General features: G+C 37.7%; 1 protein-coding gene across 3 annotated transcripts in view; it reads left to right on the top strand.

Annotated features, from left to right (window-relative positions):
• EFNA5 (ephrin A5) overlaps positions 1-27,144 on the top strand; it is a 214,669-nt gene that overhangs the window by 173,404 nt on the left and 14,121 nt on the right. For all 3 annotated transcript variants that reach the window (XM_051782699.1, XM_051782697.1, XM_051782698.1), the window contains exon 3: positions 2,128-2,420. In XM_051782699.1, the coding sequence (XP_051638659.1) occupies positions 2,128-2,420 (293 nt within the window). The remainder of the gene's footprint in view (positions 1-2,127; positions 2,421-27,144) is intronic.

The raw sequence follows: 27,144 nt of genomic DNA, 5'->3' as shown, positions 1-27,144 counted from the left end.
TCTTCTTTTGGTTAAAGGAGAGAAATAGCTGCATCTTATTACAATGTACCTTGGGCCTAAAGAGGCCAGATGAGTTGGACTTAAGAAGTTGACTTAAAATGTGGAAAAACAGTTCACATAAGGTTATTTGTGTTGTAGAAGTCTAATAATAAGGAGTTCAGTCTGATCTTGACTGTATTATGTATAGTATTAAGTATTTTAGAAATAATAACATGTTTTAATAATAATAATACATATAATGTATCAAGTATAGTCCTGGAAGCATACAATTTCTGTCAGAAAACTGTAATTGGGCATTATTGTGAAGGCATAGGCTGATATAAGAGGTAACCTTGACAATCCTTTGAGAAGATTCCATTGTCTATCACCTACACGGTTAAAAAAAACACATGCATACACAAACGTATATATAAATATATATTACTTTTTACTTACTAAAACTGTAACTGAAAAAATAGAGATGTCACTGCCCAAATGTGACTTCTCTATTTGTTACTTACACTCTTTTTCATTATCTGCAAGAAATGGCATACTGTTAACTGATTCAGAGAACAGACACCAATTTGAAAACAATACATTTTTGCAAGTGTGTTAAGTGGATGTCTGTTCAGGTGACACATTTTCAAAGAACTGAAGTACAAAAATACATATTTTAACCAATGGTTTAGATAAATGTAAATTCTACTGGAAGAACTGTTGTTCAGAGAGGCTTTTCCATGTTACAGAGTGGAACTGTGAGGCTGTGCACTGGCTGAAATTATACAGATATATCATGCTTTGATGTGTATGCAGTTTTTCTTCTTTAAAAAGCTATTTTATTGAAGTTAAATTATTGTAGCGATATGAAAAGGTATAGTTTGCTCTGAATTTATCCTTAGAGGGCCAGCAAATCATTGCTTTTTCTCTGAAATTAGATAGAAGGATCCAGATGGCAGATTTCAAGCCCATCAGGTGTTTAAAATATGCCCCTCAGCTAAAAAGTATTATAGTTGAATCTGTCATGGCCTTTTTATTGCTCTGTGGTACACTTGACAAGTGCAGCCGTGAAAGAGAGAAGCTACAAGTAGCCCAGTCAGCCTGAAGTGGAGTAGGTCAGTGGTTGGTTTCTTTAGCTGCCCCAGGGAGTTTAATGGACATACAGACCTGGTTTATGGAATCATTAAATCCATCATAGTATAAGCTCCCATGGAGGCAGTGAATTTGTTCCCGTAGTTTCTTCCAGATACTATGGTAGGCATTAGAAAAGTAATGTAAGTGAAACATGGAGGGTAGGAAAAAGGAAACCCTCCCCACCAGCAAAATGAGCATTCCACATCCCTAAGGAGTCATCAGTAATAATAACAGCAATAATAAAATGCATCTCAGCTGGTGCCTTGCACTGCATTTCTCAACTGGCACTCACTCAGAACTGTCACATTAGGCTGAGTGCTGATAATTCGTATCCCAGAATCCTGTCATCTGAACAGAGCAACGTCTCCACTGTGTACTTCTGGCAAAGGAGAAGCACTGCTTTGCAAATTTCTTTAGAAAGCAATATGGACATTTCTTTACATCTTGACAAACTGCTGCTAATTATGAAAAAAGAGTAACCTATTTGTGTTCACGTAGTAACTATTAAGTACTTGCAGTCAAATCTGCTTTCAGCACAGGGGTGATTATTACCTGATTAAGAGAAAAGGATATGTCTGGTTTATTTATTTGCATGCATAGGCAGATGTTTTTATAGACACTGATTTGGGAAGGTTGATGCAGTTTTGGCTTCTTTGCTGCTTCTTGCTTCTTTCTTCAATTAAAAAAACCCAAAATCAGTACTAGATAAAGCAGGTGCTCTCTTTGTTTGTTCAGTAAACTGTAGGGGAAGAGTGCCTATAACTTGGTGTTAGCAACAGATTCATTTTGTAAGAGAATAGAGCAAAACCTTTATCCAGAAGGTTGTATGATCATGGTCCTGCATAATCAGTCTCTGATAGCTCTGGTGAATTGTAAGGATCATTTTTCAGAGTGAATGTGCATGGCTGGAGTGAAATGAAGTGCCATTAGTGATGCCCCTTTTATGAGAATGTTACCCTGGTACAAGGTCATCCTGAGTTAAATGTGCTCATTTTTGAACTCCTCTTGTGATTTCAGATTCCAGAGAGGCGACTACCACATCGATGTCTGCATCAATGACTACCTGGATGTGTTCTGCCCTCACTATGAAGACTCAGTGCCAGAAGATAAGACCGAACGCTATGTTCTGTACATGGTGAACTTTGATGGCTACAGCTCCTGTGATCACACTTCCAAGGGGTTCAAGAGGTGGGAGTGTAATCGGCCGCATTCCCCAAATGGACCATTGAAGTTCTCGGAAAAGTTCCAACTCTTCACGCCCTTCTCACTAGGATTTGAGTTCAGGCCAGGCCGGGAATATTTCTACATCTGTGAGTATATAGAGATTTCCCATTGTTGCACAGCAGGTGTAAGAAACCCAGCTAATTTTTCACCTATGTGCTGTGAAAATACAGAGGGCCAAGTGGTATAAAATGCAGATGTCTTACAGCGAACACAGGCTTAAACTGTCCCCAGATACATTAGCTAGGAGTCTAGCTAGTGAAAATGAGATTAAATCACAGTTTCTTGTCTCACATGAAATAGCACGTCAGCCTGTTTACTGAACCACAGTTGATATTTAAAGTAAAATGCACTTTTACTTTTATTTCAGCACTCTGAGGTGGAGGAGGATTGGGCAAGAAGGGTAGTATGGTAGCTGTCCCCAAATATGACGAAAACCCATTAATCCTTTGCATATGAAATACCTGGATTTTCTTATTTGCTCAGATTAAATATTCTTATCTCTGTAGTATTTATGACCCAAGGAAAGTGAGGTCTGTGCAGTTTTTCAGTGGTATTATGGTGCTGATGTCAGTGGTCCAGTGGTATTTAAAGTCATAATTTCTTAGGCTAAGTAATCCCAGTGTGTAGCTAAGTGGCTCTTTTTTTCTACCTTCCTTTTTTCCCCCCAGCTTTTTCATGGGTGAGCTGTTTCTGTCAGTGTGGGTGATGGGAGTGCTCTGGGAGCAGGAGGCAAGCAGATGAGAAGGCCTGATCAGGGCTGCTCTGGGCACCCAGAGGATGTACAGGAGATGGCATATGGGTCTAAGCAAGTATAAACAGCAGGAGGTTAAAAACAGTGAATTAAGAGAACTGATTCTTCGACTCCACTGAGCAACTCATTTATTTAATACTCTCAACAAACATCTTATTACATCAACTTGTTTTGTACCTGTCTCTGTCGCTTGTAACAAGTTTCGACTGCTCCAGCAGTACTTTTTTCTTTTTTAGTGTTAGGCTACAGAGCTGAAAGCTTTAGACAGACTCTAGATCCCAATAAATATCGCTTTCATATGTGTAGCTGGCCTTTCTACTGTGAAACAGTCATTCCGGCTCATTTCACCAGAGAAACTGAGTACGTATGATCCCTGTTTTTCAGCCTCATTTCTTCATCATTGAGATTTTTGTTTTCTCTTTCTTAATCTACAGGGAAATAAGGGTCCTAGTGGATAGTTTTCCATTAATTTCTTTTTCTTCCATCAAATAAAAACCTTTAGTGAGTGGTGGTTTGTCATCAGAAGAACTGTGCCTTGTTACTGTGCTTCAGCACAATAGCATAAAAAATACTAAAAATAATTAAAAAAGCAAATTTTAATTTTATTTAAAACTGTTTTTTTATATAGCCATGCAAAATGATGTAAAAATATCAGAGTTAAGTAGATAATGTTCAAGGTAAATAAATCTCCATTGTGTAGGCCCAGCCCTACTTGTGTCACTTCAAACAGAGTTCTGTGTCAATCAGAACTCTGGTATCAGGCTCCCTTGGAACAGTAGGGGGTTTTTTTGTGTACTTTATAATTTGTTTTTGTTTTTTTTCAATTCATTTCCAGACCTTCTGTAAAATAAATAGGAATAGTTAGGTTAAGGAATGCAGTCTTTATCATCACAAGGTTGCAATAAAATGTAGCACAGGGTTGGCATAAGTAGGTGCAAGCCTAAAAAAAAATAAAAATAAAAATAAAAATAAAAATTGGTCTTTTAAATTTTTTAAAAAATAAAAAAAGATAAATGTTTAATAAAGATGAAAACCAAACATGAAAGTGAAGGAAAAAAAATGAGCAATCTCAGCTTGGGCTGTCCAGCTAATAGCTTGATTTTTAGACCATACAAAATCCACTGACCTCTCAAGAAAGACATTATTATTGAAATACACCCAGGTTGCTTATACCTGTTTTTTCTTATTTGTGGTTAAATTCAATATGTCACTAAAAATCGTGTAACATTAATTTAAAAGCCTATAACTTTAGTTTAACTGAGTCATTTAACTGCCAAGGGTTCCCTTCAAAATAATTGTCCAAAGTGCTTTAAAAGTTGAAGAGCTTTATGATATTCAACTGCATTGAGATGGAATTCTTTTTTTTGAAGAAAGGTAAAATAGCAAAAAATTAGCAAAGAGATGTAAAGTATTAGTTTAAACTAAGCTTCATGGTTTAGGGACAAAAGAAAAACATTTTTCCTTCTTTTCTGTAGTTTAAGTATTTTTTCCTTCATTCTTGACTTTAATGAGAACAGTGACAAGGCTGACACTGCAGCAGTTACAGGTAATCACTGTACACTAAGTTAGCAATAATATACATACCTTCTCAGGGTACGGTTGTCCATCCTGGAATGTTTTTTCTCATAATTTGTACTGAAGAAACAAGCTGGTAAAATGTTGTTTCTTTTTTTCTCATCACAATTGTAGGCAGGTGCTAGTTCAGGCAATGGAGACCACTTTTGTTACCTTTCTGTAGCTGCATGTTAAAGAAATTAGTGCTTTGCCATGAAAGGCTTCCTTTCCTTTCTGACTTTTGCCCTCTCTGCAAGAGAAATGGAAGGCTGACTATATAGGATCAGTCTGGCACATTCTATTTAAGGGTTACAAAATATGTTGTGTCACCTGGACCTCTGGAAAGACAGAAATAATAAGTAGCTGGTTAGCTTAATTACTGTCTGGTGCTTTGTCAGAATTCTTCACTGTTTATCTTTTAAGGATGTGGCTTGCCTCTCTTGCTTTCATTAGTTTTAGCAAATGCAATAATTTGTGAACAGTCACTGTTTGTTTGTGTGAACAGTTCATTTGGAAAATGTCAGTTTTCCTTGTTATGCCATTGCCTTCATATATTGCTCAGATGAACTTGGATCTCCCTTCTTGGCATGTTCATTCTAGGAAAATGCAAGAAAAAAAATCTTGTCTGTCTGATATAAAATTTACATTGAAGAAGTCAATTAAACATTATAGTCGTGCAATCAAAAAGTACTGATTAAGTTTACTTTTGAAAGAAGAAAAGCTTATTAAATATTTACAGAGAAATTAACTTTTATTTACTTAGGGTGGGCTGGGGAAAGTAAATAATGTACCATGACCTGAAGTTTCAATTTTTACTTAGTTCTTAGCAGGTACTCACCACAGGTTAGTGTATGCTAGTGTGAAAACAAACAAAATAGTATTACTACTGAAACAGAAGCAAATGGAATATAGAGAAAGCAGAAACGGAATAGTGTCATGGCTGTGATTTTAACGTCCTTTGGAAGGGACCATAAGTTTTGGTATTCAGATTGGTGTGAGGTACGTGCACGGTGAGTTGAACTCAAAAGCAAGGAAGGGAAGAAAGTCCTAAAATGTATAATGTTACTTAATTACATATTTCAAAATGAGTGTATAATTTCCATTATTTTAACTTAATTATGGGTGATTTAATTTTATTAATGTGCTAGGTATTGAATAAAATACCAGTGACAGCTTGGCAAATACACATCAGGGCTGTTGAAATAAAAAAAAAAGGAAGACGTGGCTGGAAGCAGGCTGCTACAGATTACTGCAGAATCCTGACCTCAGTTTCCAAACCATGCTCCTGTGTTGATTTAAGCTAGAGCACACTGCTCTTTTCTTGAAAACAGTGCATCATTGGTGTGGTGTCAAAGGTTGTACCAGTACTAAACTGTAGCATATGTTTTTCCAGTTATTTCATTCAAGAACTTGGTTATTGTATGGGATTTATCCTTAAGAAATCCGTGGCATTTTTATCATCTTATCCTCCAAGATTTTATAGGTATTGTTTATTTAGGCATTTGATCATTATGAATATTTTCATTTATATATGCTTATACCCTTTTCCTAGAAAGACAGGTAGGTTTGCTCTTCTTCACAGTCCTCTTGCTGCTTGCCTCTTCTCCACAAGATCCTGAGGATTTTTTCTAGCAGTTAGCAAGCTTTACATGAAATGTATCTAAACATAACTTATGGTTTTTTTCTCCCATTCTCCTTGAGAAAAGAGCTCCTTTGATCTTTTAAAAATACTGTTGTTTTACCTGTGGTTTATTTGTATAACCTCTTTTTGTTAAAGTTTCTTTCTAGTTTTATCTTCTGCATGTGTCTCTGATTTTATTTCAAAATGTTTGTGCTGTTTCTTTGTGTCACCTTTGTCTTTGTTGTCACCATTTATTTTCATGAAGCTTCTGATTGTCAGTTCAGAAGGCCTTTGGGAAATTGATAATGTGATTTTATGATTCGAATTTAATTATGGTTATAAATAACATTTTTTAAGTTGTTCTTATATTTACGATTAAATTAAGAAGCAGTTTGTAAAGTTGTACTTTCAGTTGTACGTGTGCTTCTTAATAACATCCAGCCATCCTGTACTCCTTTTCCTCATAGAATGTATTCCCAAGCAGCCTGCAATATTACCTGTTGCTTGATTTTTTGTTTGTGTTTGTCCCTCATCATCCTTGTTTCTCTGCACTAATTCCTTCTTTTCCTGAAATTTCTGATTCTGAGGGCTTTTATTCAAGTTACATTCCACCCTAACAATTTTAGCTGCTGCTTCTATAGGAAAACCTGTGATTTGCATTATTTCTAATATTAAATTATCTCTCTTCTGTTCGCTTGTTCCTTCTCTGTGTCTGGAAGTTGTCCTCACCATGTTCCAAAAACTGTGGAACTGTTTGAAAATCCTGCTGTCATTTTTCTCTAACAACTACCAGGTAGTTGGACCATCCCTCTGCAACCATCTGCACACCTCTGGAAGGTTCTTTAATTCTAAAGATCTTAAGGAAAAAAAAAGTAGTAGAAAAAAGTGTTTGAATACTCCACGTCTACTGCCTGTTAATTAGGTAGTTAGCTTATCATATTAAGGAGATCTCTAGCTAAAGTCTTGTTGAGGCAGTAGCTATCCCTGATGACAGCAAAGCTGAACTTGCTCTCTTCTCCCCCTTCTACCATGTTTTGCGGTGCGTTTAAGAGTTGAGTGCTTGTTTGTGCTCTTGTTTTTCTTCAGTCTCTGCTACAATCCTCTGTCTGTTTCACTGTTCTGTGCAATTTTATGTTCAGTGATCAGGTTAATTTTTGGGAGGGTTACTGGCTTTTTGTCTCAAAACTGTAAGCATATTTTAAGTTGTTATCATCAACTTACCCTGTGCCTGTTCACTGCTTTCCAGCTGAGATGTTTGTAGTAGAACCTGTACTGAAATGCTTTCTCCATGTGGCCTAACCGCTGAATTTCTGTGGATGGGTAAGGACATGAAACTACCACTGCTTGCTGCTGGTGGTGGTTGTGTAAGGATTTTTGATTATTAATGAAGAATAATTGGCAGAGTTTAGAAGTCTTAAGTCACTGGGGAGAACTGTGCATGTCCATATACAGATCAGCAGTTAGCATAGGAAGAGCAGTGTTCACTTTTTATGGAAATTAACACAGATCTAACAATAGCTTTCCACGACTAGGAATCTGGAATAGCTTCCAGACTGCTAACTTGGCTCTTATTCTTTTAGGAGTGGTTTCAGTGTGGCAAGAATTAAGAAAGGTGACTTTGCAGAGACAAGGTTGAATAGCCTGTGATACTATATGGGAAAAAACTACAGAGAAATCTTTACACTATAATTTGTTAACAGTTACTTGGTATTTTTCATATGCTCAAAAGAAGAAGGATATTAAACAGCTGCATAGAGCTCATTGCCCTTGCTCGAGTACCACCTTAATATTAGTAGATATCAATGTTTTGCATGAATGGGTACAACTCACTGTAAGATGATTATTTGATTTAGGGATCTCTACATTTGCTAGAGGTTTAGTTTCATGTAATGGGAGCACAAAACAGAAGGACTGTGAGCTGTAATTTTATCTTGTCAGAACAGGTAAATATAAGTCCCCCAAAAAACTACACTTCTCTCTCTTTTTATCATCATGTTATAAACCTGGAAATGTTGCTTTTTCAGAACCAGTTGGTGTTGTCAGCACAGCAGTTTCTACTGTTGACTGTAGATCTTTTGGTAGGAGGTTCTCTCTAGGGGTGTAAGTACACTGTTTCTCAGGTTTTGAGTCTGACTTCAGGAAATTCCTGCTAGAAAAGGAGATAATGTAAAGAAGACAGCACAACTACTCAATTGCATCCTGGAGAGTATTAGAATCAATCAAAGGTTACTGGAACTTGAAATCCTTGGGACAAAGTTTAGCTTTATAGGGTTGTATGAACTCTAGAGAAATTAGTAGAGCAGATTAATGGTAAGTCTTGTCGTGACATACTTGGCTTGTACTGGGGACAGTGAACTCTATTTATTCATAGGCTAAACTTTTATTAGAAGTTGCCAAAATGGTTGATTTAAGTAGCAGATCTTTTTCTTTGGAAGTGAAGACAGGATTTGTCTTTTATCAAGTGGAAAAATGCAATCTCTCTTCAATTCAGCAGGTGTTAGTTAATTTAGGTGCTGCTGATGCTTACATTTCCTCATTGTTTCTTGAAGACATGATGTCAGAAGATCACTTTTGGAACTCTCTCTCTGGACATCCTGGTTCACACCAAAAGCTGAAAAATGAAGATTAACTAAAGAACATTATTAAAGGATGCTGAGAGAATGACAAACATCTTAAGTGTGTTAATTGCAATTTTCTTTTGGATAAACATTGTTTATTGCCAGGTTCCCCATTAACCTTTCAGTCAAGATATGATCAGCATAAACACTGATGCTGCTTTGACAGCAGTGGTATCAGACATACCACTCTACTACGAATCCCGCTTTGATAGCTGGTTTACCAGAATCACTTGAGATGTTCTGAATGAAATCAAAGCAATTGAGAGGGTTTGATAAATGTGTACTTTAAAAAATATTTTTTGTGATAACATTAGACAGACAAGGAAGGTGACTTTTACAGGGCATTCATGCTTAGCTTAGCGTGTAGATTAAAGGACTGGTTTGTGTTAGAAAGCATCAGAAGGATTAAGTGCTGGTCCTGCTTAAAAGAAAGCAGAAATAATCACTAATTGTCTAATAGATTTTGATGTTGGTTGTGTTCTTAGAATCCTCAAAGGGAACGTTAAAAGCTGTTGAATAATTTGGGACTCGGGAGAAATCCATATAAGAAAAAGAAGAGAGAATGCATGGAAGTGCTGGTCTCTATCGTTTCAGTTTTTCAAAGGGAATGAATGTCTTTCAGAAAACAAGTTTAAAGAAGATTTGGATTCACATGCTTCAAAAATTCAGATGCCATTAACATCCTGATAGTAGGAAAAACATAAAAGAGAGGCGGTTATACTATATATCTGCATCTTTTAAAGTTATTTAGAGCATATTTTGTAAGGTCTTCACCCCTCCATGAAGACCAGTGACTTGTGTTGCTTTCTAGTGAAGTGCTGATTTTGGACATTAGCAGAACAAAGGAGTGACCACAGTTGGAAAGATGGATGACAAGGTTTTCTTTCCTCTGTCCTTTTTTTGTTTCTCACCTGTGCTGCTTGACAAAAGTCAGTTAATTTTGTAGGAAAATAAAGCATGTTTTGAGCTTTGTTATTATCAAATCCCAGGCATTAAAAAGATGGATTGGTTAGACCTTGGATAAAAAACCTTTAAGGAGCATTAGGAACTCAATGAGGCCATATGTGACGCACCTGCCTTAAAACAAATGGTGACTAAATGTTCCATACTGATGACTGTGATTTTTTACATTTGTGATCCTTGTAAAAATCCCATTGCAATTTTCTTAAGGGTAAGTGTTTAAATTTCAGTGTTCTGCTGGAAGTACCATTGAATGAATTGCTCACAGCTCTTTAAATCCTGATGGACCATTCATCAGTCCTTTCTTTAAATCAGTTTTGATGTTCAACAGCTGCAACTTAACATCTCTGAGGTGGCTGCACATAGCTGGTGGGTGAGACTTACTGTAGTGGTACTTCACTGGAATGTTATGAGATTAATAAGGTGAAGCATGTGGATTCCTTGGATGAAAGAACTCATAGAAGTGGAGAGTAATATTAATAATTATCTGAGGACTTATAACTCTGTAACAGTGTTCTAATTTGATTTCTGAGCAAACTGAAACCTGTTTAATGAGCTGTTGTATTGGAAGTACACGTTTTGTAACATGGAGCAGGTGCCAACAGAAATGGAAATAGCATAGCAGTGACATTTGGAATAGCAGTGTTGTACTTCATTGCCTCCATGTCATCAGCATGTTAGTCTCCCTGTTCCTCAGACTAAATTACCAAGGTAGCACTTTCTCTGGTGATACTGTATGTGTCATGATACAAACTTGATTATATATGCATGCCTGCAACCAGTAGACCAAACCCAAACTACCTCAAGATAAAAATGCTTCCACATGCTGAGCAATTGGCTGATGATCTTGTTTCATAAGTTAATATTCAGCATCTAACTCCATTATTTTCTTAAATACTTGGATTTAAAAGAAACAGATTTGTTTCTAAGCTACCTAACCCTCTGATATTAGGAGAGGCTTTAAAATAGGAAAAGGTTACAAAATTCCCAATAATTTCTTTTTATTTCCCAGTAATGCATACTATTCAGACAAGGTGGCCAAAACTCTGGGCGCAAAGTGGCACATGCAGTTAATACTTCTGTCTTGGCAAATCAGCATAAGTTATGTAGAGAATAAGATTTTTTCTCACAGAGTATTCAGAAATAGATAGAAGTGCTTTATTCTGAAAAATCTTTTCAGCCTTTTAAATGTTTCTACTTTCCCTCAAAAAAGCAGTTGGTCATCCTCAGATCTACATTATTGGCCAAATGAGATTTCTACTGCCTCTAAAGTCTCCCTGGTTTCCCTTTTACATCGTAGATATTTAATATTTAAAGTATCAAGTGGTATAGCCAGCTAGATACAGCACTGCTTGAGGGAATTAAGAATGGCTTGAAGGTGTATCAGAATTTCACTTGTGCCATACCTCTGTGCACAAGAGTAACCAGGCTCCTGATGATGGATATGGGGAATAACATTGCGGTTGCTCATCTTCTGGGGGCGAAATGATCTTAATTATTTGAAGGATAATCAGAGTGGCAGTATTTTAATCAATTTAGAGAGCCCTGACAATTCAGTCATAGTGACGTTCAAAACGTGTTCAGGTAAAAGTGCACCAGAACAGCTTAGTTAACCTAAATTATATTTTAGGAGTTGTGGGTGAGGACATTGTGAAGACACAGGCTTGGATTTCTTCTTAAGTATTTTTTTGACACACCTGTTTGTGGTAATACTGGGTCATTTTCCTTTATCTCAGTGCTTGTAACTGCATGTGGACTACTTTTCTCTAATATTTCAAGGTTTTTCAAGAGACATTCAGGTGTGAGGCATTGAAGAATGTACTATCCTACAGCACAGAGCTCTGTATTGGGTCTGAAGTCAGGATCTGTAGCAGCAGCTGCAACAGGACTTGCTGTCTACCTTAAATGTAGTGCCTCTCTTCATGAACCTGGGTACTGTAAAAGAATGCAACGTGTCCTGTTGAAGAGGGCTTAGTATTAACACCTCTTTGCTTCTGGCTAGTGATGCGCAGATAAGTCATGAATTTGTGTTTCCCCATGAAAATTGGAATGAAGTTATGTGTGTAGTTCCTGTTGGTGATCCATGGAGTTGGGATCTGACTTCCTTAGTTCCTATCTGTAAAGAGGATCAAGAAGAAGAAGGGAAGAATGGCATAATGAAAAGTCCACAGGCACATCAGCAAGGTAGAAAATGCTTTTCTTTCTCAGAGAGAGGTGTAGAAGCAAAGCACATGTTTGTTCAAAAATAAAGGTGTGTTCCGGTGAGGATGATGGTGGCAGTGTTGTGTAGTTCATACGTGAGCAGCTGATGTGGGTAGGTTTTTGTTTAGCAATCTCTTTTATCAAATTTTCTAGTATTTCACAAAAGTTTTATTTTATTGGCAGATCAATATAAGCAGATAAATTATAATGCTGCTGGAGTTTCAAATTAATAATCGCCCATAAGAATACATTTAAAGTACATTTATAACAAGGCAGAGATACTAATTGTTGAACTAGTTGTCTGCACTAAAACATGCTGCTGACTAGGTATCGGAAACAACAGCCACTTCAGAGGTCTCGACAAAATGTGCAACTTTCAGCTTATAATAGGAGCGTTAGGTGGCTTTCACTGCTGGCACTTTCCCACCTTCCTGAGCAGAACAGTCAGCCAGCATGGTTAGAAGTTATTGCCAGAGATATTGCCAAGATATTCCTTGTCTGTAGTTCCTACACCTGTGGTAGCTTTGCTTAGAAATGTACACCAGTGCAACGGCATTTTTTTTGTTCGTAGTCCCACTTGAAATACTCAATGGCAGCTCAAGCAAAACTGTGTAAATTAGTCACTGTCACGTTTAGGCATTAAAAGAGGAATTAGTAATTTATGTTAATCACAAATGTTTCTCCAGGTTTTATTAACAAGCAGATTGGCTGCCAAAATCCTTTTTGGAAGACATTTTTTTCCCTCCCAACTGCTACAGAGAACAAAATAGTTATTATGGGCACTTAGATAAAGATTAACGGTTTCAGCAATTCGTTTGAGGAGAACTGTATTTTACCATACATTCCACTTCAGCGCGGACCATCAACAACCAGCATGAGTTGTTGCCTCCTTGATAAAATTTTACAGTGGAAATACAAGATGGTGTAATTCATTTTAAGAACAGAAACAGTTTAATCAACAAAGCAGAATGAGGTTAAAAAAAACCCCACCAGACCCAAATTTCTTAATTTTTTGGCAAGTCCAAATTTCCAGTGGGAGAAGTGAGATGTCTATCTGACTGCTCTTTTAGCAGGTTTTGATTCATTTTTGTCTTCATGCTTTCTTTTTTTTTTTTCCCACATCATGCCTTTTTTTTCCTCAAGATGGCTTCATGAGTCCTATTTAGATGTCTGGGAAAAAGTAGTACATGTGACCGCTTCCTATTCTGTGTATCTGCAAGTAGTTCTGTGGAATACTCTAGGAGTGGTCCATGAACCTGGTACTACAGGGTGTGAAGAAATTACTAGAATGATAAGAAAGAGGTCAAAATAAATATTGCAGGATTTAACAGCAATTCAGGCAGACTGCCAACATGATCTTCACACTTTCAATGTGTTTTGGACAGACAAAATCATTTTTCTAGCATACTCCTTTTTGAGCTTATCATGTTCCAAGGCATTAAAGGGGAGACATGCTATATTTTATTCTATTATGGCTAGCTCCCATTTTGCTTCCACTTTTGCATTTTAGGATGGTATAAAATGAAGGAAATCTAAAGGTAAGTGAAAAATCAGATGTTTTCTACAAAGGAGACAAACAAGGGTTGAAGGAGAAAAAAGCTCATTATAGAGAGATTAGAAAATTAATTGGTTGGTGGCTCTGACAGTTCCCATTGGATGTCTGAGGATCCTGTGAAAAGAAGGTATAGTCTCAAACATAACATTTCTTTCTATTATTTCTTTCTTTCGTGTAGAGACTCCTCTGAAGCATCATTAGGTTCTAATTATTTTCAGTGAAATATTTCACAAGAAAAGGGCACGATAAAATCAGGAGAGCTAGTGTTATTCTCCTGAGAAACTTCCTCTGGCTAATACTCAAACTGTAATAGGGAAGGCTACTGTTCAACATCAGATGGAAAGAGATTTCTGCAGGGGTGATTCTGCTTCATGGAGGTTTTGGAAATCTTGTGTCATGGAGTTAATGTGCCCTGTCTTTCTTCAAAATCAGTACAGGGCAGCTGATGAATACAATGGGTCTGAGAATTTGATTATGTTCCTGGCTTAATATAAGCATATGTGAAACTTGCAGTGAATCTATTACTACTTTTTTTTTTTCCTAAGAATGAAGGTCGTCTTAGAGATACTGTTCTTTCGAAAAGACAAAATATTTCTAATAATGTTTTCTTCTCAACTTACTGAGCCTTTTTCCTATATTTACTGTGTTTGTTTAGCCTGTATGTGCGTAGAGATTTTCTTCTCTTTTATGTCCATATGTATATATTTAAATATATACACGTCTATATTCCAATATCCCAGAATGGGTAACGTTGGAAGGGACCACTGTGGGTCATCTGGTCCAACCTCCCTGCTCAAGCAGGGTCATCCCAAAGCAGATGGGACAGGATGGAGTCCAGTCAATTCTTTAATATCTCCAAACCCCTCTGGCCAATACTGGTTAGATCTCTGATAAAAAATAATTTTTATGCGTTAATGGCTTTAGCTGTTGTGAATATAAAAATGCTAATTTTAACAAACTAAAACTATACATAATTTTAACTGCATTGAAAGATATTTTTAATATTAAGTGCCAGTGAAGTGTTTCTTTGGCATTGTATTATAATTTCACTAGATTATCATTCTCCTTCCTCTATGGGATGATCTGACCAGTTGTTCCTTCTTGTCCTTGATGTGGCATAACCATACTCTTATCACTGCACATCGCTTGTGTCTTTGAAAATGAAAATGAGATTAAAGATCAATTCAGCCTTACATAAGTTGGAGACTGTTCATGACACTTCTCAGGGAACAGCAGTATCTTCTGTAAAGTCTTCTCTTTACTTCTCTGTGCTTAGTTCCTTTCTTGTAGGTGAGTCGTGGTAATGGATGTGCACTAAGGAGAGACATTCCCACTGAAATCTCTACTGTAAAAGAAAATGGCAGAAGGAACCATTCTCTACAAAATGTGTTCCAGCCTCCATAAGGAAACTTCTCAGAAAGTTTACCACCAAAATCCTTGGGATGCAAAATATAAAATATTCATTTTCCCTGTGGTTTTCCCAACTTTGTGTCATGCCATGCTATTGCTGCATTCTTGATTGAGGGACAGTCACTTTTCCAGGAGCTTTGCAGTAAACTAATGGTCAGCGTTTGCTGTGATTTGGGGGCGCTGTACAATCCCAAACCCTTGAACCAGTCCCAGCTCAGAAACACCAGCTGCTTGTTCTTACTAGAAACAATAGCATTGCTTCTAAACAAACTATATGGGTTAATTTGCAAATCTGATAATCTGTTCTAGATTTTACACAAGTTTAAAAGATGTACATTAAGAGTTAGTTTGGGGAAAGCCCAAAAAAATTGGGGAAAATTGCTATCTAGGGAGAATATTTCTTAATATGCTAACCTAACTGAGAATATATATTTCCACCTAGGACTTTTTTCATTTTAGTGAACTATAGAATATTTTGAGTGAAATATAGTCTTAAACCAAAAATAAGTCTCTTGAGGAACGTGGTGCCACATTGAAGTTATGGGCAGAAAAGGAAGGCAAAATTTTTGGAACTGTATTGACTAGGAGGGTGAGGAACACTGTGCTTTGGAAATCTAAATTAAAGTTACAATTTTGTGAGTACAGCTGGATTTGCACAAAGATGTATGCCTTTCCATGGAGTGCTTGTGAACAGCATATGGTATTCTGTGTGCTAATATGTACATGTAAATCTGCACTCCACCCTTTTTAAATACAAGGTGAAATTATTAACACATGCACATTCTAAAAAAATACTCCCCAAAAAACAGTAATGAAAGAGACACAAATAAAACAGCAACAGAAAGTCCCATGAAATTGCCTTAGCTTTTGAGCAAATGTATTACAGGCTGAAAAAAGCAGCCCCTGAAATAATAGCTTTGAGAGAAGGGGGAGAAAAAGACTAAAAATAGTGGTATGGTTTTTTTCTTTGCCTTTTCATGAAGAAACAGCTTTTTTAATTTACAGACATAAATTCCCACTGGTGATTTACTCCAGATTCAAAAAGTAAATAGAGATTGTGTATGTACATTGAACACAAAAAGAAATTTAGTGATTTGGTTCACTTTACTGGACTTCTGAAAAAACATTCTGACAACTGTGCATACAGACTACTTGATCATAGTGGTCTTTTTTGACTTGAGAAAATAACATTGGTTTTGGTGCATCTACATTTAAGTGGACCCTTTATCTAGGCTTTAGAACACTGATCCAAAATACATCTTAACACACAATTGAAAGAAAACAAAACAAAACAAAACAAAGAAAAAAACTCCAAGAAAACTCACCGCCTAACCCAAGGGTAGACACAGTTTCTATATTTTTTTCTATATAAATTGCACATGTTTCTTCAACCCTGTTCTTCCTTGGTTCCAGTCCAAAGTAGGTAAAATAAATAGATTTCATATTACAGGCCATATGTCAGAAGTGTTTAGCATTCCCAATTAGAGTCATAATTTTAGAAGTACATAGCTGTCACTTCAGTATCCAAGTAGTGGGCTGATTTCTAAAATGCTTTGCACATGAAGCACAGAGTTCTTCTGAAAATGTGATCTCTGTTGTGAATTGTAAACATCTTGAAAGCTTGTCAGTAGGTTCTTTTGAATTATATGTTTGTATTTTTACCAGGATTTTTTGTGTTGTTTGTGGGTTTTAAGTGCAAATACAGTATTATCATCACCTTGAGCCCCATTTCTGCTCTCTCATAATCAAGGACTAAGATTGTCTAGTATTGTTAGTTGTTCCTTCCTTTTAACACAAAATGCAGTTCTTAGCCTAGAAACACATAAAAGAGTCATAGTGTTAATGTGGATGGAAACTGAATTGCAAGTACAAGATTCCTTTTAAGAAAAAAAAAAGTCTTAAAACTAGGGTTTTAAACATCTGTCTCTCAAGAGTAAGAGTCTTCAGACAGGTAGTGCTTTAATCTGATGGAAACATTTAGATGAAGAGCCCAATAACAGATGGAGCTGAAGAGTTGTCCTGTCTTGGCCTTTTGTTCAAATGCCACCTCCACGGAGGTGGTAGTAGTGGGATTCTTACACTTCCTTGGTATGGAGGTACTCCGCTGCTTTAACAATGGGATTTCCTATAGGTCTTCTGACATAAATTGTTTAGCAGAACCCTGACATTAAGGTGATGGGATTTTTTTTTTTTTTATGAGCCTGTAGATGGGTATTTTGTCAGCTGTCTTGTCTTAGGTGAGAAAATTTAGAAAAAAAAATCATTTGAAAACCCCACTTTTTTGTGAGCCACTAATGATCTGTGGATACAGCTCTATGAAACTCCTTCTCCCTCAAGCAAGCAGACACAATTTCTGTAATTCGAGTTGATGGAAGCCTGTCTTTATAAGCACCATCACCTTCCCTTGGATGACCCACATGTCACTGCTGAGGCTTGGGCTGAAAAGCAGAGCTAATGAAGGAGTTTTCCAGCCCTGGGTGCATCTGTGGCACTTGCTCTCCCTGCTGTGCTGCACAGCATACTGGCCATTTGTTGGCAACTTCATATTTCACACTGCAGGGAATTGAAATGATTGAACAGACAGCAGAAAAGTTTTATTTTCAGTAGAATATGTATCCCTAGACTCTGATTTGGCATAAAACATCTACTTCATGATCTGTTTCAAGGCCAGTTCCCTTCCTCCAACAAAGGTTATGACTCCAGGCAAGCTGTGCCTTCTCTGGCAGGGGAGAGATTCGCCTGAAGACTCGATTTGGTTAGAATCAGAGCATTCAGCAACAGAAGTCCTTATTTCAATCATTCTGAAAAAGCAGCCAAACGCTAAATGTATAAATGTATTAAACTGTGAATAAAGAAGGCCTCTGACTTTTTTTGTATGGGTTTTTATAAGAAGTTGATATAAACAATATCTCTATGTGTGTGTGCATGTGTGGCTAGGAATAAACATTCGTTATTGTTCTGAGGGTGAGAGAAGTGACAGATCCTCTACAATGTACTTGCTTAATGATCAGAGTCAGTAAGTAAATCTATCAGTTTCAGCTACAGTTTGTGCATATTTTCAATTTGGACAGTAAATTGTTGCTATGTTGATGTAGTTTCTGCTAAAGTCTTAGGAAATAGGTCCTACATGATGCAGCATTTGGAAATAAATTGATGCATTAAATCTTTTTTTTTGTATTCATGGTGGGGACCTAATTTCAGAGTATTTTGTTTCCTACCAAAAAAAGTCAATTTTTGAAAGACCAATACAGATTTCTTTGTGGAAGTGTCTTCTCAATCCACAGTTACACATCTACTAAAAACCTCCATGCTATATCTTGCAATGACATAGTCAGATTCAACCTTTATTAAAGTGAGTAACCCGTTACCGTCTGTGTACTTCACTGCCATGGATGCACAGTCTTTGCGACATATGACTGTTTTTCTTCCTCAGAAAAAATCCTTTTTGTAGCTTTAAAAAAATAGTAATTGAATATTTGCATATCTCCAGGGAGCCATGCGGGTTAAACACTGCATTCATCTTCCACTGTTCTTAGGCTGCTTTTGGTTTAGGAGTAGGAACTGTTGCTTTTATGAAGCGCCTTTTCCTATAAAGTCAAAACCTCACAGCAGTGCACAGAAAGCCAGTGCTATAAAGGAGCTAAGTACAGTCTTTAATATAGAAAGCTAGGTTGTAAGTGTTTTTGTTCCTATGGAGCAGATAGATTTGGTTCCATCTGTTCCATATTCATAACAAAGGAGCTTACTTGCAGGAGGACTGACTTCCTGGGAGTAGCATGATAATGATCTTTTCACCACAGATTGAAAGGATCTGAAAATGGTCACTTCAGCTCAGCAGAAAGCAGCCAGCAGTGATAGTGCTTCAGACCTGCTATTTTTCTCTAGCTCTATTTCAAGGGCTCTGATGTCCAAGTGGAGACCAGAGACAAACAACATTCCTCTGGGGTCAGTGTTGGGACCAATGCTGTTTAACATCTTCGTCAGTGATGTGTATAGTGGGATCAGTGCACCCTCAGCAAGTTTGCAGATGACACCTGTGGCTGACAGGCTGGAGGGAAGGGATGTCATCCAGAAGGACCTTGACAGGCCTGAGAAGGGGCTTCTGTGAACCTCATGAATTTCAACAAGACCAAGTGCAAGGTCCTGCACCTGGGTCAGGGCAATCCCAAGCACAGACACAGGCTGGGCAGAGAATGGATTGAGAGCTGCCCTAAGAAGGACTTGGACTTGTTGGTTGACAAGAAGTTCAACATGACCCAGCAATATATGCTCAGAAAGCCAATCGTATCCTGGGCTCATCAAGAGAAGAGTGTCCAACAAGTCTAGGGAGATGATTCTCCTGGACTCCCGCTGGTGAGATCCCATCTGGAGTACTGTGTCCAGCTCTGGGGCCCCCAGCAAGAGAGGGGCATGTTGGAGCAATTCTAGAGGAGACCTTGGGGGCTGGAGCGCTTCTCCTGTGAGAGAGCTGGTGATGGTCAGCCTGGAGAAGCCTCCAAGGAGCCCTTAAAGCAGCCTTCCAGTACATAAAGAGGGCCTGAAATAAAGAGGGAGAGGGACTTTTTACAAGGGCATGTAGTGATAGGACAAGGGGGAGCTGTTTTAAACTACAAGAGAGTAGGTTTAGATTATGTGTTAGTAGGAAATTCTTTACTCAGGGAGTGGTGAGACACTGGAGCAAGTCACCCAGAAAAGTTGTGGATGCCCCATCCATGGAATTGCTCAAGGCCAGGTTAGGTGGGGCTTTGAGCAGCCTGGTCTAGTGAAAGATGTCCCTGCCCATGGAGGGGAGGTGGAGTGGAACGAGATCATCTTTAAAGAGCCATTCCAAACCCAAAGCATTCTATGATTCAATGAAGATGCATGATTTTTCTGAATAAATCAAAACAAAAATATAAACCCTCCTTCCTTCCATGTCTGTTGTTCCCCTCCTCCATGTTAGTTCTCTGTCTGAGGAGTTCAGGATGTTTTCTCAAATAAAAATGGAATGACATGTTACAAATACAGGGTCAATTTTTCTTTATTTGATCTTGGTATTAAAGGCAGAAGTGAAAAATTATTGACTGTCAGTCTGGGTTCTGTTTTCTGAACTTTTCTCATGATCTCTTCTTTCTCAGCAAGGATATTCTGTGAACAAGAAATTTGAAGTCCAGAAATTGCATGTGAAAGCGCCTTGCTGGGTTTTGTAATTAGGATGCTCCAGTGCCATCTTTCATTACACACCTCGTGGGCTTTCAGAAAAAAAAAAATCCATCTTGATCCAAGAAAAAAATATTCTTGTCTCTGCAGGATATTTCACAAGGGTAGAAGAGAAAAGTGCAGGAGTGTACCCCAAGCACTTTTACTTGGCTAAAAAACAAGTTATTCAGTGACCCCTAAAAGGTGAACTGGAAGTTTACAGAGATCTTAAAAATTAACTAGGAACACAGAATAGGAAAAATCCTTCGGTGTCGTTGGTTCTGGCTATGCAATTTTGAAAGAGGGTATGAGACAGCCAGGTTTACCATTGTCCTGGCTGGAAGTCATACAGGGCCTGCTGGATGCCATAACTCTCTGTGTTCCAGGATGGCTGGTGCTCCTGGAGGCAGCTGTGAGAGTAGGATAGGCAGGCACCAGGCATGAATAGCCTGCCTTAGATGGCACTGCAGCATCCATGTAGGCATACTCAGGGGTTTTTTGGCCTTCAAGCCAACAGTACCGTATCATGAAATTCATAGATGTGTATGAAAGCATCCACTACTCTTACCGTTTAAGACTCCAGATCAGATCATGCACACATATTTGCAGATGTGATACTCCTTCACACCCCAAAGTGAGAGATGCGATCTCAGACTGGGATTTTTTTGTTCGTTTGGTTGTTAGTTTTGCTGTAGTAACTCAGGGAGAGCATCCATACATTTCAAGTGACTCTTTTCCTAACTAAGGTAAATGACAGTGTGTCCAGATTTCTTTGTAGAAACAGTGTATGGAAACGTCTTTTTAGTGTGGGAGGAAGAAGCACCTGGTGCACACTGTCGTGCAGCTCTGCACAGCTACCAGAACTGCATCCAGGGCAAATGTTTGTTAATGTTGACTAACCAGGAGCTGAGACACAAATGTAAGTGGATCTTCATAGTTACAGAAAGGAGGATGGGGATTGTGCACTTCACTGTCAGGGCTACTCTAGTAGGACAAGGCTTGAGTTCTCTACAATGATGAGTGTAGACAGCACAGTAGGTTAGAGCATTTAAATTGAGCAGTGAAGGACACTGTGTTGTTGAGAAAAGTTAATTTGGCAGAGTTTTTTGTCCATCTCTTTTGAAGTGAAATATGTGTCAGCAAGGAGGTTTTCCAGTAAGTTGTGTTGTCCTGTATTGTTTTCCAAATGTATGACCTTATATATATGTATATATATATATATATGGAAAACATCATTAGAAGCTGCTCATAGCTTGGTTATGCTAGTTCTTAACTGGCTAACATGTAAAGAGTAGAAGAATAAGCTTGCACTGGGGAGGCACTTGGCTTAGATCATGGTATAGGAGGTAGAAAATAGAGATAATAATTTCCCTGTCTACTTGGTCAGATTGTTAGTGCGAAACAGGGGCTTTTCTGGAAGAGAGGTAGCGTTCTCTCTTCAATTCTGAGTGGACAGTTGTTACAGCATTCAGGAAGAGGAAACCTCAAGAGGTACCCATTTGTTTCATGTCTGATGAGGCATTCATTGCTTTTAAAATGGTTTCCAAATCACCAGGGCTTTTGAGTCTCAGTTATGGAAAAATGTGCACATATATGTGCACTAAGTTTGAATTCATCTGGGAGTGATCACTGGGAATAGAGCTAAACATCCTGTGGTATACATTATTCTTAAAAGAAAAAAAGCACAGAAGGAAATAATTTGTGGCAGAATAAAATGAAAGGTTAGCTCTCCCATGGGTGTCTTAGACTTTCCCACAGTCATGCTAACGACAGACTACAGTCTTTTTCTGGCATAGATGAGACATGTCAAAGTCTTGACGAGTTCTCCGTGATGAAGCCGTGCCTATTCTCAGATAGGTTGGCTTTTTGAAATATGGATTTCAAAGCATAAGTGAGACTGGTGGCACCAAACACAAGCTAGACAAGTGAAAGACAGAAGCGGGAATGTAGAAGTTTAAATGAAAGTGCTATGTCTGGTACACTGGACAGATTTTGAGTAAAGAGGAAACTTCAACTTGATGTGTTCCTGAATTTTTCATGGTAAAGGTGACAAGTTGAAGGGTTAAGGAAATCCTTCCAAGGACTGGATATAAATTTCTGGCTTGTATGGTGGAGTGATTGAATGCTCAGTAGTCCCTCTGCAAGACTTGAGCAAACTGGGAATTTGCATGATAAAGATGTACTGTTATTAATATAGTGCTGGCATCTGTTACTGTGTTTGTACTCAGTCATGGCCTGGGACTCCACCATAGTAGGTGTAATGAAACAGAAGGTCTCTGCCTGAGAATCTTTACATTTTAGAATAAGAGCTTGAATTACAGTGGACTATCATGTATTTTCCAAGCTTTATCTTTTCTGTTTCATATCCAGTTTCCATCCTGCACAAATTTGGGTTTATCCATGTAAAGGCTGTGCCAAGGTGCTATTAAAACTTGGACAAGAGAAAAAGCCCTTCCAAAATCTTTTGACCAAAGGTATTATCTCTAAGCAGCGTTTGCAAACTTTGAGTGCATGTGCACTCAAATACGTTCAAAATTGTATTGTTCTCACTCTTTGCCTTCATTTTAAATAACAACAAAATACAACCCCCATTCTGTGCTTTTTTCCCCCCTAAATTTCTCCTGATCTTAAGGCTACTTCTTGAAGATCTCTTCCTGTCTTTGTCTTCTTCCTCCTCTGCTAGACATGAACAAGATATTTTGTTGCTTTGCTTAGGTGAGTAACAAAAATATCTTTTCATGTCTACATACATGTCACAACCTTAGCAAAATACATTTATAGTTACTTTGTTTTTATAAACTGACAGAATTTTCAAGGATAACATATAAAGACAGAAAAGTTTCTAAATATTTTTAAGATAGTGGCAAGCCCATGAAGATGGAGTAGAATGGAATGCCTCTCTCTGTCTTAATTACAGTGTCAGCAGTGGTAAAGCTAGCCATGGGTAATATGAAGTCTATTAAAGTGTATGAGTTTAGTAACATGATACAATACCCACAAATTCCATGTGGGTGAACGTGTTGCTTTAAAGATCAAAAAGAAAAAGTCATTACTAACAAGACTATAATGTCTCTTCAAAGGATTTACTTACTTCTAGTTCTTAGAGATGGAAATTAGAAAAATGGGTAGACTGCTTGAAGAAAACCATTTTATTTCTAGTGATACCAAGGGAAAATCAAAGTACAAAAGTGCTTATGAAAACTCTGAGGAGGGTATATTTTTCTCTAAGTGCTTTATTTGATAGTATTAACTTGTTTTATTAGCAATTTGCTCTTAATGTTGTACAATAACTGTAGTTGGTTTTGTTAATGCCACTGAAAACAGTAACGAGATGTGAGGTTTTTATTTCTTTCTAGTTAATAAGTGTTGGTTTGTTGCAATAGAAAGTATGACATCAGTCATTAATATTGGAGTAGTGCAGAAATGTTAGCACTTACTTTAAGGTACGTAATACAGTTTGCATTTATGAAAGAGAAACCTTTTTATATAGAGAGGAACACCTGCAAATATTTCATGTGGAAGTAACTATATGGTCTATTCTTCATCTCTGCCTCCTTATATTTCACAGGAACTTACATGCTACTAAAAGTCCATTCCAAGTAAGGTATGCCTTTCATTTATTTCCAGCGGAGCTTTATTTGTTTTTTAATGAGAAGAAACACCACAGAAGCAAAACTGATTCTCTTAGATGCTCAGGCTGCAGTTAGATGACAGCATTGCCCTAAACATAAATGTTCTTTCTTTTATGAAAAGAAAAAAGATAGTCTTTGCAAAGAACAACTGAGATTTGTTTTCTTACTGGCTCAAGGCTTGGTTCAGAGATACAACACAGGCACAGTTGGATTTTCCAGCATCTGAAACGTCTGTTTTGTTGCTCTCTTGAAGGTGTGAAGGGTACCAGCTGCCCTGCACCGAGGTTTTCCTGAACTCAACAGGACTCGGCAGCTTGGGAGGAGGACAGATGATAACAGTATGACTGTAATAAGCCTTTGGACTGGATTCAAAGTGATGCTGTCTGCCTCATATGAGCCTGCAGCTGCTGTTCACCTCTGGAGGTGTCCAGCACTGAGAAGGACTGGGCTTTGGGTTTCTTTGATGTTCTGCAATAAAAAGGTCTGACTCCAGTACACCAGCTGGGCCAGCAACAGGGAAGGCTTGTCATTAAATCACCCCTTAGAGCAGAAGAGGGACCATCCTGAGAGACATATAGGGCTAGACCATGCTAAGAGGAAATACTGAACAAATGACTTAATTAAGCTGGAAGTCCATGGTTTACATATCTTAACATACATGGCTTGGTATTGTTTTATATGACTTTGATGTGAAACCAACTTTCAATCTATGCAGCCTTCAATCAGATATATAAGCTGCAATGCATTAGAAGCTGCAAGAAAAATTATATTCTTTCTGGCCAACAGTTGCACTGGGACAGTTAATTCAGCATTAAGTGCAGAAACAGTAACTGTTACTTTCTTCCAAGAACTCTCACTAAAATAGCATTTTTCTGGCAAGTCATTTCCACTCACTAGGTTATTTTTTAGGAGGTCTGAGAAATACAGTCACTTGAGAAGTAGGCCATAATAATCCAGTGTTTTTACACAGTGCTATGCCAGTGCAAATTATGTATAAGACATTAGGAATTAAACGTAGCATTTCACAATCTGTGTGTTGTGCACTTGGTTTCTATCAAGTCTTTTTCTCCTTGCTGTGCACTTTGTCGTTTATATTTTGAATGAGTGCAGAATGTAAGTCCATGTTTGTGTGTAGGCATGTATCTTCACACAGACAGGGTCAGTACAAAAATGCAATGTGACTGTTTTTACCTTCACTTCGTACAGATGCAGTTGAGTATGCAAGAGTAATGCAAAATATGCATTTGTATTAGGTGTCCTATTAATACTGTGGATTTTAAAATACGCAGTTGGAAATGCTGGTATCCATAGTCCTTTTGCTTTTATTAAGCCGTAGGCAGTATTAGCTGCGATCTTTCATCTCTTTGTTTATTTATTTACTTTCCATTTTAGGTAGTTTTTCTTAGTTTTCAAGTATTGTTGGCAGTTCTGGATCAAGTGGTTTTTCAGATGAGATTCTCTCTCTGTTGGCTTGAGATTTTTGAGTCTTTAAGTTGCTCAGGAATTTTTTTTTTTGTTTTTCTCATCTTGGTTGTGACTAAATACAGAGAGATGGTGGACTCAGCTATGCCAACTCTACCAGTAAGTTTAGTGGTGATTTATTGAGGAATTGTGCTTAATTGTTGTGTTGGTCTGAAGAATGAGTAAGTTGTGGGCATTCAATATTTTCATTTTCCCAGAATGGAGTTGTGTATCCTACCAGAACAAAGCTTTTGCTGTTAGGTTGGAATGAAAGAGCAATCATGGAAAGTCTTTTAAATTAAACTCAAGTATTGGTGAGACCTGTGCTTTCCATAGGGCCAGTATTTATCTATTTTTTAGTTTTGTTTTATTTTAACATGTACAAGAAAGAAAGATCTATAAATCCTCTCAAGTAACTTCTTTTTGATTAATAATTTTGAAGAACCCTTCATTATCCTTAGCTGTTGGTGTTACTTCATGTATGCACACAGAGGAGTGCTTTATTGATTGATTTAATTCTAGCTGACTTTTTCAGTTGTAAAGTTTATGCAAATTCGTACGTTTTTTCAGTCTAAACTGTGAGAAGAATATTAATAACTAATTCTGCATTTACCTGGCTAATTTGCATACATTTGTGTTCTATGGTAAATCACATGAAAACCTTCAGGGGGAAGGCTGAGCTCTTCTAGCAACTAATAGGCTATTTTTTTCTTCTTACTTGCACAAATTGAGAAATATTGCCTGTGGCAAACATAATGGAAAACTGCATTTTTAATGCTCTCACACATACTCATTTCTTTACAAAGAAAGAAGCACATGACTCTTCTTAAAAATAAAACTTTCTAAATCTCTGTAGCTAACACAGGATATTGGATGCTAAAACACTTCAGGTTGGTGGAATTACGATTTTCAGGTTGTATAAGGTTACTTGGATATTGGATTTGACTAATGGGAGTGCTATTGTGCCTGAAAGGGCTAGAGGCAAATCAGAGCTATAAATATTTTCTGCTGGAGAGATTGTCTGTAACTTACAGGACTAAGAGAGTGCAAGGACTGTGTAAACATGAGTTTCTGATTTACAACATGTAGCATTCTGTTTATGGGATTGCTGCAGGTTCTCTCTTTGTGGTGTTTCTCCACATGATTACAGAAGTTACACGTGCAACCCTTTTGCCTGGACAGTAAGTGTTAGGTGTTTACTTAAGCTGTATGCATGTGTCAGTTTAGTGTGCTGGGGAGAAGTTCAAAATTAATCCTCTATTGGTTTCCCAGTCTGAAACAATTCTTCTGTTTAGTGCTTATGGTTAGGAAGCACTTACCAGGGCCAGAATCTGTGTAACAGAGGTGGTGGTAGTAGTACATCTTAAATGAACTGAGGTGAGATCTTGGTGTGATTTCTCAGTTCTTCCCTACAGGAGACCCTGTTTGATGGACTTCTTAGCAGAGAGCAGAAGAAAACATTCGTTACATTTTTCAAAAATGCAGTGAGAGCAGACTGTCTCCTGTGTTTCATGATCACTGGTTTGTAATCCCTTAGAGAATACTCCAAGTGAACTGGTAACAGTAATTGAAATACAAAATAGTAAGAGAATTACCATCTGCAGTGTGTCTGCAGAGGTGCACTGAAGGTGTTGGGTTTCTTCATAAAGAAAAGGATGCTCCTTTACCAGTATCCCCGCCCCCATACTAAACAAAGGTACTATCTGAGTGACTCAGAAAAACGGAGCCCTTTTTCTACGCTGAACTGGTTTTGCTGTCTAATAGGGCCCAGAGTGACTTGTGCCCTGAATGTTAAATGTCTTTGCAATGCTAAAGGAGAATTTGGACTGCATTTGTGATTCCTTTTTTTCTCTGTATCAGGACTTGCA

The sequence above is a fragment of the Manacus candei genome, unplaced genomic scaffold (genome assembly GCF_025592945.1).
Source record: "Manacus candei isolate 608988 ecotype Guabito, Panama unplaced genomic scaffold, ASM2559294v1 h1tg000016l, whole genome shotgun sequence".
Taxonomy (NCBI): Eukaryota; Metazoa; Chordata; class Aves; order Passeriformes; family Pipridae; genus Manacus; species Manacus candei.
Note: the sequence above shows the minus strand (reverse complement) of the source record. Positions and strands in the feature narration are given on the sequence as shown.